At 37.4% G+C, this 13204-nt stretch overlaps 1 protein-coding gene across 1 annotated transcript in view; it reads right to left on the bottom strand.

Moving 5' to 3' along the window:
- The window catches only part of STK32A (serine/threonine kinase 32A), a 155231-nt gene that overhangs the window by 107869 nt on the left and 34158 nt on the right, over nucleotides 1–13204 (bottom strand). The window contains exons 3-4 of the mRNA XM_003900313.5: nucleotides 1480–1535; nucleotides 261–412 (exon numbers count right to left, since the gene is read on the bottom strand). Coding sequence (XP_003900362.3) covers nucleotides 261–412; nucleotides 1480–1535 — 208 coding nt within the window. The remainder of the gene's footprint in view (nucleotides 1–260; nucleotides 413–1479; nucleotides 1536–13204) is intronic.

The raw sequence follows: 13204 nt of genomic DNA, 5'->3' as shown, positions 1-13204 counted from the left end.
ATATGGCAGCAGCCTCAAATCCCCTTACATGACACTCACCGGAGTCCACCCACGCTCCCCTCTCATGAGTGTGTACTTTTCACTTTGCAATAAATCTCTGCACTTTCACTGTTTTCCAACTCATCCTTGAACTCTTTCTTGCAATTATGTCAAGAGCCTGGAAACCAGCCAGGGCTGAGGTCCCAGAGGCATTTGGGGACCTCCCCTAGCACACCAATATCAGGAATGTCTCTATTCAGAGGTCCAGTAAAATTACTCACCACAAATTAACCAGGAAAGGGTGCTCCAGACCCTGCATGATCTGGAGTTCCTTGAAGACATTTCTCACTTCATTGCGCTCCACACACTTTTGTTTATTCATGTACTTCATTGCGTACATCTTCTTGGTATCATTCTTCTGTACAATGCAGACCTAATGGTGAAAACCCGAGTGAGAGAGTGATTAGGGAGATAGTGGATCATGGTGATGAGAGACAGAACAAGACATGTTCTTTGCTGTGGCTTGGATCCTTAACATTTGCAAATTACACAATGCTAAAAGTTCCCACTTAGCTCTGATTTTAGATTAAAAATTTCATTTTCTTTTCTATTCACCAGTTCAATTCTTGGATCTCTTTTTTCTCAAACAATTTTGCCTGGTTTTGCTTTTTGGGTTCTTAAGACAGCATTTTGGTGAAAATAGCTGCCTCCATGTCAGGAATATTCCAATAACAAGTACATCCTTAATCCTGCTTTGAGTGACTGAAATAGACATGACTAAACTGTCAAGCTGAATAATACTGTGCAAAGAATTTCTGTTTACAACCATAGATGATATAACCAAAAAGGACTTTAAGGACTGGAAAAACACTAAATATAATGTCCATGTTTCTGAAATTTCTTTAGAGGTCTATATAATACCTGATAAAGTAAATGGAAAATGATTTTAAAATGCAAGTTTAATATGAAATATTATTCTCTTAAAGTATGTCTCCATTGAGAAACTAGTAATCAAGGTTTGAATACAGAAGTTTCTTGCAAAAAAAATTAGACTGAATATGTATATTTCTTAAGATAAAAACATTATACAAATGAGGAAACAAATAGAAATCAGGTGGCTTCTTTCCCACATGAAAATAATTAACTCTTCCATAAACGAGATAACTATTACTGGGTGTACAGCTGGTAGAATCTGAAAATGATTCTGAAATCTTCATCTCCTTTAGGGTAGAAAGAAAAGTCTTAAAGTTTACTGAGACTAAACAGATTTGAGTTTAATGAGATTATTCTAGAGAACAGTGTATGTTCATTATGTAGCTGCCTGTCATGCGCTTTTCTTAAACTGTGGTGATAATTTTATAAAAATCCATTATAAAAACATTTTCACTTAATTATCTTTCCTTGTGGTCCCAGCAACTCAATAATATGAACATTTCTGGACCCTCTGTTCCCTGGGCTACATAACCCTGCTGGTGCTTAATCATTTCAATTTGTTCTCACCTTCCCAAAACTGCCTTTCCCAATGGCTCGCAAAATTTCAAAGTGGTCAAAGTTGACTGTAAAACAACAAAAAAGAAGAATATCATGAGTAATTACCAATTTCTCTTTAGTAGCTAATAAATAACATGATCTCAGGCTACCTTAAAATGCCAATCTAATCAGCCAATAAACATCTATTGAACACTTATTATGTATTAATCATAGTGCTTAGTGCTGGAAATACAATAATAATAGAGTAAAAATAAAATCTCTGCCTTTATGGAGTCTGTAGTCAAGTAAGGGCCCTATAAAGACAGAGACTCTTATAGACTAAATAGTCACAAAAATAAATGGGAAATTCAAGCTCCTGCTGCAAATTAAGAAGAGAGGTCATGGGACTCTAAGAACATATCACAGAGAATTTGACATAGGCAGCAAGGTAAGGAGAAACATCTCTGAGCGTAGAATGACTTCAGAAAGATCTGCTCCCAGGTGCATCATATGTATGACTTTACCGAGGATCAGCACTTTAAAATGTTCTCCTTGCCTCTTTTCTTACTACAACCACTCTTTTGTATCCAAGTAATTTCAATTTTCCCAAGTAGGAAACTATTACACCTCTAAGTGTGTAGCATGAACTAATCTCCAAAGTGCAGACTTGTAACAGATTAGAATGGATATGTGTGCAGAAGTCCACTGAATTTTGCTTTGAAGTAGAGTCGATCCTCCACGTCTGAAATTTTAAAATTTCAGTCCCTAGAAGAAGCAATAGTTGATTAGTTTATAGGTTTTTTGAGTCACTGCTTGTGAAATGTATAATGATGAGAAGAACAAATCATAGATTCTCCTGTGCAGGTGACAATCTTTGGTTTCTTGCCTTGATCACTGAGAAAATGTTTGACTCTGTTTCCTGGTTTGTGAAATAAGGATTTAGATGAATTTAATTCCAAATAAGGGATTTTAAGAGTTTTTTCAGAAAATATTGTGAAACATTAAATGGTATAATTTGTCTCTTTAAAAGACCTAGTTTGTCTCTATTACCCAGAATAACTAGATAAGCTCCTTCTGAAGGAAAAAGTTTGGCTACAGTGCCTCTCAAAGTCTTTCCAAGATATCTGAGAGTCAAACATTTCAATGTGACTTAATCATCACTTCCTCTTCTCAACTCCAAACTCCCTTTCTATCATAAAACCCACTCGATCATGTGAGGCAGCATGTATATTACAAATAATCCCGTACTTGGACTCAAAATAATGAAGAGACCAGAGATAAATGACAGACTCTTCGAGGCTCCATTTTCTCATGAGAAAAAAATTGGACTTACTCTCCTAGATCAAAAGAAGACAACTTGTACTAAGAAAGCACTACTAAACGTGTTTACGTACTTAACATAGTTACTCAAGGGAATGACTTTTCTTCTCAAACGCCTTGAATTCTGAGTTTATTTCATCCACTATAGCATAAGCTCAATGAGGGTGGAGATGATATGTCCTTTTGCTCACCCTGGTTCCCCTGCCACTTCAGAAAATTCTTGGCTTAGGTAGTTGAAGGCATAACTCTTTGCAGTTCTCACATAGCCAGGTCTTAGCAAATAGATCAAACTAAGCTATAAGAATACATAAGAACCCCAAAACAATTAGTTCTTATAAATATGGATAGTGTGAACATTTGGATTCTCTAAAGCAGTGTTTTTGAACTGTGAGTCAAAACCCATTAATGAGTTATGAAATAAATGTAGCAATAATAAGAGGTACTAAAAATTTAATTAAATAGAATAGAAAATACCAGAAATGCCTCAAATGTAGTAAGCATAGTACTGCTTCTGAAACTGTTGCTTCCATTTCATATACTTGGAAGTAGACATATATATACAATCCCGGCTTCATTTATTATGTGATGATATATTTTTTGGCATATGTTTTGCCTTGGGTTGTGGTCAGAATAATTTTAAAAACACTTCTGTAGGTTTTCTCTTGAGTTTCATACTGAAATAACCAAAGCAATGATTTTCTTACATCCATTACATGAATCTGAGTTGTGTGTTATTTACCACAAGAGTGTTTTAAAAAAGCTGAGGATTTATTTGCAAGTTCAAGATTTTATCTTGAGCAAATCCAATAACTCACAGTGATTTCTCCACTACCAGCCTAGCCTAGAATGCCATGATGACATTTTGAATCTCCAAGATTACAGCAGGTACCTAGAAAGCATGAAGTTCCAGCTTGATACTAATCCATTTCATGAACCACCTTCTTTCATAAACCATTTTAACCTTACTGCAAATGATACAGGATTACATGTCAGGATCCTGGTAAATTTATACTAGCAAAACTGCTTTGACTAAATGTGACCTCCCAAATGTCACTTCTCAGAAAAGGGACAAGCCTAAAGTCTTAGAGCCATTTATCTCATTTATGCCTTTATCAAAGAAAAACACAGCCTCTAGTCTAGTGCCATACTGTCTAAAGTCACTTCCTTGTATAAAAATACAACCTAATGAGAAAGCCAATGACAGATTAAAAGTGACTATAAGAACTGGATGCAGTAACTCGCACCTGTAATCACAGCACTTTGGGAGGCCAAGGCAGGAGCATTGTTTCAGTCCAGGAGTTTGAGACTAGCTTGGGCAACACAGTGAGGTCCTGTCTCTACAAAAAATAAAAAATTTGCTAGGCATGGTGGCGCACATCTGTAGTCCCAGCTACTCAGAAATTGAGGCAGGAAGAACTTGAATCTAAGAGGCTGAGGCTGCAGTTATCTGTGATTGCACCACTGCACACCAGCCTGGGCAACAGAGTGAGATCCTTTCTCAAAAAAAAAAAAAAAAAAATGTGAATGGAAGAGACTCTCTTATTCAATCCTGACAGTCCCTTCTTAAATGTTCAACAACAGAATCACTAGTTAGCAGGAAGACTAAGTTGAAAATGCAACTAAACCTCGTAAATTTGGACAAAATCAGAGAGAGAGAGAGAGAGAGAGATGAAATCAGAATTGTGGATTATTTTGTCAACAGAAATCTAATAGTACTATAAACATATAGGATTTGCCTAAGGGGACTGTGGAATAGTGTACTCACTATGTTCTTAAACCCTTACTCAATATGAACAGTAAATGCCAAATTGGACTTGCAATCTGTTTTTGTGTAGTTCTTATGAGCTAAGAATGGTTTTTGAATTTGTATAGGATTACGTTTGAAAACCAGTGGATATGCAATAGAGAATGTATATAAACCCACAATATTTACTACCTGGCTCTTTACAGAAAAGTTTGATGACCGCTGAGATTAAGAGCACAGTCCCTGAAGACAGACAACCTGAATTCAAATCTCAGCTCCAACAATAAATAGCCGTGTAATCTTGGAAATTTACATCTATGCTTCCTTTTCTGCATCTATAAAATGAGGATGAAAATAATATATACTTCACAAGGTTTATAAGAAGATGAAATGGGTCATGTGCATAGAACATTGCCTGGAACCAACTACTTTTACTAGCAGTGCTATTACTTCTGAAAGAGTATCATAGCTCCCAGCAAACACCACCTTAAGCTGCCATGGTAGCACCTGGGTATTATCAGGCAATATGGAGGTAAATGGAATCAGCATCATTTCAACACATTTGGAGTTTTCGTAGTCTATGGTGTGGTGTCCTTGCAGTGTTTTCTCTAACCTCTAAAGCAAGGTTAACCTTAGTGGTGTTTACTTCTTGGGTCTTGTCCTTGTATCATGTTCCAAAACTTTCATTCTGGTTCATGGAGCTCTGAATGTTAAGAAGACAGAAAGGCTGTCTGGAGACACTGGGTCTTTATGGGGCCTTGAAGGTAGTGCTTTAGTGTGGGCAAAAGCAGAACCTGGTTCTCACTCATTCTGACAGGGCTGGGCTAGGGTATGTGGCCTGCAAGAAAACAGGCAAAGGAGATGTAACTTTTTTTTCTTTTTTATTATACTTTAAGTTCTAGGGTACATGTGCACAACGTGCAGGTTTGTTACATATGTATACATGTGCCATGTTGGTGTGCTGCACCCATTAACTCGTCATTTACATTAGGTATATCTCCTAATGCTATCCTTCCCCCCTCCCCCCTCCCCACAACAGGCCCTGGTGTGTGATGTTCCCCTTCCTGTGTCCAAGTGTTCTCACGGTTCAATTCCCACCTGTGAGTGAGAACATGCGGTGTTTGGTTTTCTGTTCTTGCGATAGTTTGCTGAGAATGATAGTTTCCAACTGCATCCATGTCCCTACAAAGGACACGAACTCATCCTTTTTTATGGCTGCATAGTATTCCATGATGTATATGTGCCACATTTTCTTAATCCAGTCTGTCACTGATGGACATTTCGCTTCGTTCCAAGTCTTTGCTATTGTGAATAGTGCCGCAATAAACATATGTGTGCATGTGTCTTTATAGCAGCATGATTTATAATCCTTTGGGTATATACCCAGTAATGGGATGACTGGGTCAAATGGTATTTCTAGTTCTAGATCCTTGAGGAATCACCACACTGACTTCCACAAAGGTTGAACTAGTTTACAATCCCACCAACAGTGTAAAAGTGTTCCTATTTCTCCATATTCTCTCCAGCACCTGTTGTTTCCTGACTTTTTAATGATTGCCATTCTAACTGGTGTGAGATGGTATCTCATTGTGGTTTTGATTTGCATTTCTCTGATGGCCAGTGATGATGAGCATTTTTTCATGTGTCTGTTGGCTGCATGAATGTCTTCTTTTTAGAAGTGTCTGTTCATATCCTTTGCCCACTTTTTGGTGGAGTTGTTTTTTTCTCGTAAATTTGTTTGAGTTCTTTGTAGGTTCTGGATATTAGCACTTTGTCAGATGAGTAGATTGCAAAAATGTTCTCCCATTCTGTAGGTTGCCTATTCACTCTGCTGGTAGTTTCTTTTGCTGTGCAGAAGCTCTTTAGTTTAATTAGATCCCATTTGTCAATTTTGGCTTTTGTTGCCATTGCTTTTGGTGTTTTAGACATGAAGTCAAGGAAATGTAACTTTGAGGCCTTCCTTATGTGCCTCAGAGTCCTGCTTTGCACAGGTCTTTTCATCCCAGCCTTCGCAGCCATTGTATCTGTACAGTACCCTAAAGGTTGCCTGGAGGTATATCACATTAACAGACAAAGTTGAATGCACCTTAATGTTGTGATAATTACTTGGAATATTACAAAATAAATATCTAAAAGTACTTATTTCAGAGTTTTTCTTTTGGGTGGGTACACATTCCTTCACTAATCAACCAGGCACAGACATTCTATATGCATAAGGGATCTGTTTATGAGGGTGGTCAGTACATGTTTCATTTTTGTGTCACTTTCTATCTACACATCCGTATAGTGTATACAGTTAAAGGTACTCAGGCTCATAGAGGTGAAATAATTTGTTATGGTTATAACTAGTATAGTGACATATTAATGTTGAGGTTAGATTTTAAAAACAAAAAGTAAGGCAAAGCCTTTTTTAGTCAAAACTACACATAAAAATCCTTTAGAAACATACCTTTTTGAAAACCAAGAAAGTTTTCCAAAAAGTCCAACAGACAATTCTATCTCCTTTGTGTGGGTACCCAATAAGGCTCATAAACCGCATCTAGGAACTATTATTTGGGAAAAAATAGTTTAAACACTAAAATCACACTTTTCTCATTAGCAAGTTTATATTTATTATAGTCACATGGAAAGTTAAGACCAATTATGCAGATAACTGGTTGAATGTTTTTGCAAAGCCATACCCAATATTTGAGTGGAGGAGTGGGTAAAATCAACTCACTTGAGTCTGCCTAGTTGTACTCAGGTAAATTCAATATCTACCTTTCTCATTCTGGACCCAGGCTCTTAACTACTATTTTTATAGCAGTCATTTTAATGTTATTCTTATTGTGTAACATACCTACCCATCCCAAAGGTAGAATCAGAGGAAACAAGATGGGATTTCTTCCTGTCTCCTTTTAGAATTATATGTTGAATCAAGGTTTCCAAGTCTTTCCCTTAGCATAAACCATGCTGATTCTGAAACCCAGTGATGATACTTTTTATTTCCTTTGTTTTATTTCACTTACCATCTTCTCAGTCTCAAGCAATGTTAAAGGAAATAAAAAATGAAACCCTTTTTAGAGTCTGTTATAACACCCTGATGCTTGGAATTTCAGAGAAGACCCTTGTAGAAGGTAAGGCAGGAAACCCTTTGTTTTTTCTATTTTTGAGGTAAAAATCTTTGTAAAAGATTTTATTTTTTCTAAAAATTGATTTCAGCTTGAGCAAGTACCAAATCATGAACATAAGTGAGTCTACTGAGAACAGCACACTTTGCTGTTTATGTAAATCTTTCTTTTTATTATTATTATTATTATTATACTTTAAGTTCTAGGGTACATGTGCATAACGTGCAGGTTTGTTACATATGTATACTTGTGCCATGTTGCTGTGCTGCACCCATCAACTTGTCAGCACCCATCAACTCGTCATTTACATCAGGTATAACTCCCAGTGCAATCCCTCCCCCCTCCCCCCTCCCCATAATAGGCCCCGGTGTGTGATGTTCCCCTTCCCGAGTCCAAGTGATCTCATTGTTCAGTTCCCACCTATGAGTGAGAACATGCGGTGTTTGGTTTTCTGTTCTTGTGATAGTTTGCTAAGAATGATGGTTTCCAGCTGCATCCATGTCCCTTCAAAGGACACAAACTCATCTTTTTTTATGGCTGCATAGTGTTCCATGGTGTATATGTGCCACATTTTCTTAATCCAGTCTGTCACTGATGGACATTTGGGTTGATTCCAAGTCTTTGCTATTGTGAATAGTGCCGCAATAAACATACGTGTGCATGTGTCTTTATGGCAGCATGATTTATAATCCTTTGGGTATATACCCAGTAATGGGATGGCTGGGTCATATGGTACATATAGTTCTAGATCCTTGAGGAATCGCCATACTGTTTTCCATAATGGTTGAACTAGTTTACAATCCCACCAACAGTGTAAAAGTGTTCCTATTTTTCCACATCCTCTCCAGCACCTGTTGTTTCCTGACTTTTTAATGATTGCCATTCTAACTGGTGTGAGATGGTATCTCATTGTGGTTTTGATTTGCATTTCTCTGATGGCCAGTGATGATGAGCATTTTTTCATGTGTCTGTTGGCTGTATGAATGTCTTCTTTTGAGAAATGTCTGTTCATATCCTTTGCCCACTTTTTGATGGGGTTGTTTGTTTTTTTCTCGTAAATTTGTTTGAGTTCTTTGTAGGTTTTGGATATTAGCCCTTTGTCAGATGAGTAGATTGCAAAAATTTTCTCCCATTCTGTAGGTTGCCTGTTCACTCTGATGGTAGTTTCTTTTGCTGTGCAGAAGCTCTTTAGTTTAATTAGATCCCATTTGTCAATTTTGGCTTTTGCTGCCGTTGCTTTTGGTGTTTTAGACATGAAGTCTTTGCCCATGCCTATGTCCTGAATGGTACTACCTAGGATATCATCCAGGAGAACTTTCCCAACCTAGTAGGGCAGGCCAACATTCAAATCCAGGAAATACAGAGAACGCCACAAAGATACTCCTCAAGAAGAGCAACTCCAAGACACATAATTGCCAGATTCACCAAAGTTGAAATGAAGGAAAAAATCTTAAGGGCAGCCAGAGAGAAAGGTCGGGTTACCCACAAAGGGAAGCCCATCAGACTAACAGCAGATCTCTCGGCAGATACTCTGCAAGCCAGAAGAGAGTGGGGGCCAATATTCAACATTCTTAAAGAAAAGAATTTTAAACCCAGAATTTCATATCCAGCCAAACTAAGTTTCATAAGTGAAGGAGAAATAAAATCCTTTACAGATAAGCAAATGCTTAGAGATTTTGTCACCACTAGGCCTGCCTTACAAGAGACCCTGAAGGAAGTACTAAACATGGAAAGGAACAACCGGTACCAGCCATCTCAAAAACATGCCAAAATGTAAAGACCATCGAGGCTAGGAAGAAACTATATCAACTAATGAGCAAAATAACCAGTTAATATCATAATGGCAGGATCAAGTTCACACATAACAATCTTAACCTTAAATGTAAATGGACTAAATGCTCCAATTAAAAGACACAGACTGGCAAACTGGATAAAGAGTCAAGACCCATCAGTCTGCTGTATTCAGGAGACCCATCTCACACGCAGAGACATACATAGGCTCAAAATAAAGGGATGGAGGAAGATTTACCAAGCAAATGGAGAACAAAAAAAAGCAGGGGTTGCAATCCTAGTCTCTGATAAAACAGACTTTAAACCATCAAAGATCAAAAGAGACAAAGAAGGCCATTACATAATGGTCAAGGGATCAATTCAACAGGAAGAGCTAACTATCCTAAATATATATGCACCCAATACAGGAGCACCCAGATTCATAAAGCAAGTCCTTAGAGACTTACAAAGAGACTTAGACTCCCATACAATAATAATGGGAGACTTCAACACTCCACTGTCAACATTAGACAGATCAACGAGACAGAAAGTTAACAAGGATATCCAGGAACTGAACTCATCTCTGCAGCAAGCAGACCTAATAGACATCTATAGAACTCTCCACCCCAAATCAACAGAATGTACATTCTTCTCAGCACCACATAGCACTTATTCCAAAATTGACCACATAATTGGAAGTAAAGCACTCCTCAGCAAATGTACAAGAACAGAAATTGTAACAAACTGTCTCTCAGACCACAGTGCAATCAAACTAGAACTCAGGACTAAGAAACTCAATCAAAACCGCTCAACTACATGGAAACTGAACAACCTGCTCCTGAATGACTACTGGGTACATAATGAAATGAAGGCAGAAATAAAGATGTTCTTTGAAACCAATGAGAACAAAGATACAACATACCAGAATCTCTGGGACACATTTAAAGCAGTGTGTAGAGGGAAATTTATAGCACTAAATGCCCACAAGAGAAAGCAGGAAAGATCTAAAATTGACACTCTAACATCACAATTAAAAGAACTAGAGAAGCAAGAGCAAACGCATTCAAAAGCTAGCAGAAGGCAAGAAATAACTAAGATCAGAGCAGAACTGAAGGAGATAGAGACACAAAAAACCCTCCAAAAAATCAATGAATCCAGGAGTTGGTTTTTTGAAAAGATCAACAAAATTGACAGACTGCTAGCAAGACTAATAAAGAAGAAAAGAGAGAAGAATCAAATAGACGCAGTAAAAAATGATAAAGGGGATATCACCACTGACCCACAGAAATACAAACTACCATCAGAGAATACTATAAACACCTCTACGCAAATAAACTAGAAAATCTAGAAGAAATGGATAATTTCCTGGACACTTACACTCTTCCAAGACTGTAAATCTTTCTACTGATGAAGAAAGAAGGACACCAGCTGTGAACCTTAGACTAGTTACTCAGTCTTTCAAATCGCAATGTCCCTGTCTGTAAAATGGAGCTAATTAAATCTAACTCAGGTGACTCTGAGGATGAGACATTATAAACCAGAAGCAAAATGTCTGGTCCACTGAAAACTAAAAAGTACAAATTTTTTTTAAGTACAACTATTCAATGAAAACTAAGCTATCTTCCCCTTCCAAGTTTTCAGTTCCAGTTCCATGAAGCAACCATTATTAACAACTCCTTGTGTATCCTTTAAGAGATTCTCTCTGCATATATGTACTCCTTCCTAAAGGCAATAGCAACATACTATCATTCCTATGGGAGCATACATGGTTAAACCCTTTCTATATAACACATTGCCTATGTCCATTCATACCATCACATATAGATCTAATTATTTTTAAGTAGCTAATTTGTATTTTATTGTGTAAATGTACCATAAAATATTTGACTTATTGATGGATTTTGAAAAATGGTTTAATTATCTTCGATTGTTGGGTGTGATGGCTCATGTCTGTAATCTCAGAACTTTGGGAGGCTGAGGCGGGTGGATGACCTGAGGTCAGGAGTTCAAGCCCACCCTGTCTAACATGGTGAAACCCAGTCTCTACTAAAAATACAAAAATTAGATGGGTGTGGTGGCGTGCGCCTATAATCCCAGCTACTCAGGAGGCTGAGGCAGGAGAATCCCTTGAACCCAGGAGGCGGACATTGCAGTGAGCTGAGATCGTGCCATTGCACTCCACCCTGGGTGACAGAGCAAGACACCATCGAAAAAAAAAAAAATTATCTACGATTACCAAAACTACCTTGAGCATTCTTGATGGGCTTCTGTGTCTACGTTTATAAGCAAAGTTGATAAAAGTGGAAATGCTGGGCAAAGAATATGTTAATTTTCTAATTTTATAGATATTATCAACTGACTCCTCAGAGATGTTGCATCAAATCTCCTTGATATCAAAAACATATAAGAATAACTTTTTGTCCACCACCTTGCCAACACTACTACATTAACTGTTCTTCATCTGACAAGTGAAAAAGACTGAATTATTGATTTACTTTATTTCTTTAATGCTGAGTGAAGCTGCATATATTTATATGTGTATTTTTTCAGCAAACTGCCTTTTTATGTGCTTTGCATATCTTTAATGAGTTATTAGATTTTTTGATATGTAAGCACACTTAAAAATGGTGAGTCAATTAACTCTGTTTAACACATCTCAGGAGTATTTTTTCTAGGTTGTCCATTTGGCTTTTGATTTTAAAACCTTTTAAAGCCAGGCTCAGTGGTTCATACCTGTAATTCTAGCACTTTGAGTGGCTGAGGCAGGAGAATCACTTGAGCCCAGGAGTACGAGACCAGCCTGAGCAACATAGGGAGACTCCGTTTCAACAACAAAAAAAATTAAACATTAGCCGAGTGTAGTGATGCATGCCTGTGGTCCCAGCTGCTTCGGAGGCTGAGATGGGAGGATCATAGGAGCCCTTAAGCCTGGGAAGTCAAGGCTACAGTAAGCTGTGATCACACCGCTGCACCCCAGCCTGGGCAACAGAGACCCTGTCTCAAATTTTTTTTCAGTAATGTAGTTTTAAATTTTATGCAGTTAAATGTATTAATCTTTTCTTGTTTGTCTCTCTGGGTTTGTGTTTTTCATAGGCTTTTTTAAACTTCAAGATTGTTAAAATTATGTATTTATATTTAAAACCAATTGCTTTTGACAGGCATTTTTGCTGTCATTGCTGCTGCTTTTGTTTTTGAAATCTGTTTCAAGCATATAACCTTAGACTAAATTACATAATTGATATTCAATACATAGAATTAAAAGGTTTCCAAATTCCAAAGTTCCCAAAAAGTCATTCTGCTACTACTTAAATGAAAAGTTAAAACAACTGAGTATCTCCCTGTATGCAGTCATGCCAATGTGATTATTGAGTGTATGCTTTTAAGGTGCTTTGCAAGAATCTCCTCTTACAGTAGGTCCTCCATATCTTGGTTATGCGGTTATTTGGTAAATATTTCACATATACAACACATTAAATTCCAGTGCACTATACAGCCCCAGTTGATAGCAAATTAAGCCAATGCAGTCTGAATAAGTTCAAGATAAGATAAATTCCAAGATAAAACCAAAATAAGATAAATTCCCCAGAGAGAAGGAAAAAAAGTAAGAGTCTTGCATGCCTTTTTTGGCATGTTAATTTGCTATATGAATTTGCTGCTTAAACATGACACTCCTCAGTGCTGTGATTCTCTAAAATCAAAGTCAATTTGACATGGAAACAGTTACAGTTCCGTTGCCCACACGTCTGGCTTCTGCTCTCCAGTCTAGAGAGGATTTCATTTTTCTGTCTCAGTATAGACGAAAGTCCTAGGT

The sequence above is a fragment of the Papio anubis genome, chromosome 5 (genome assembly GCF_008728515.1).
Source record: "Papio anubis isolate 15944 chromosome 5, Panubis1.0, whole genome shotgun sequence".
NCBI lineage: Eukaryota > Metazoa > Chordata > Mammalia > Primates > Cercopithecidae > Papio > Papio anubis.
This window is presented reverse-complemented; position numbering and strand designations above follow the sequence as displayed.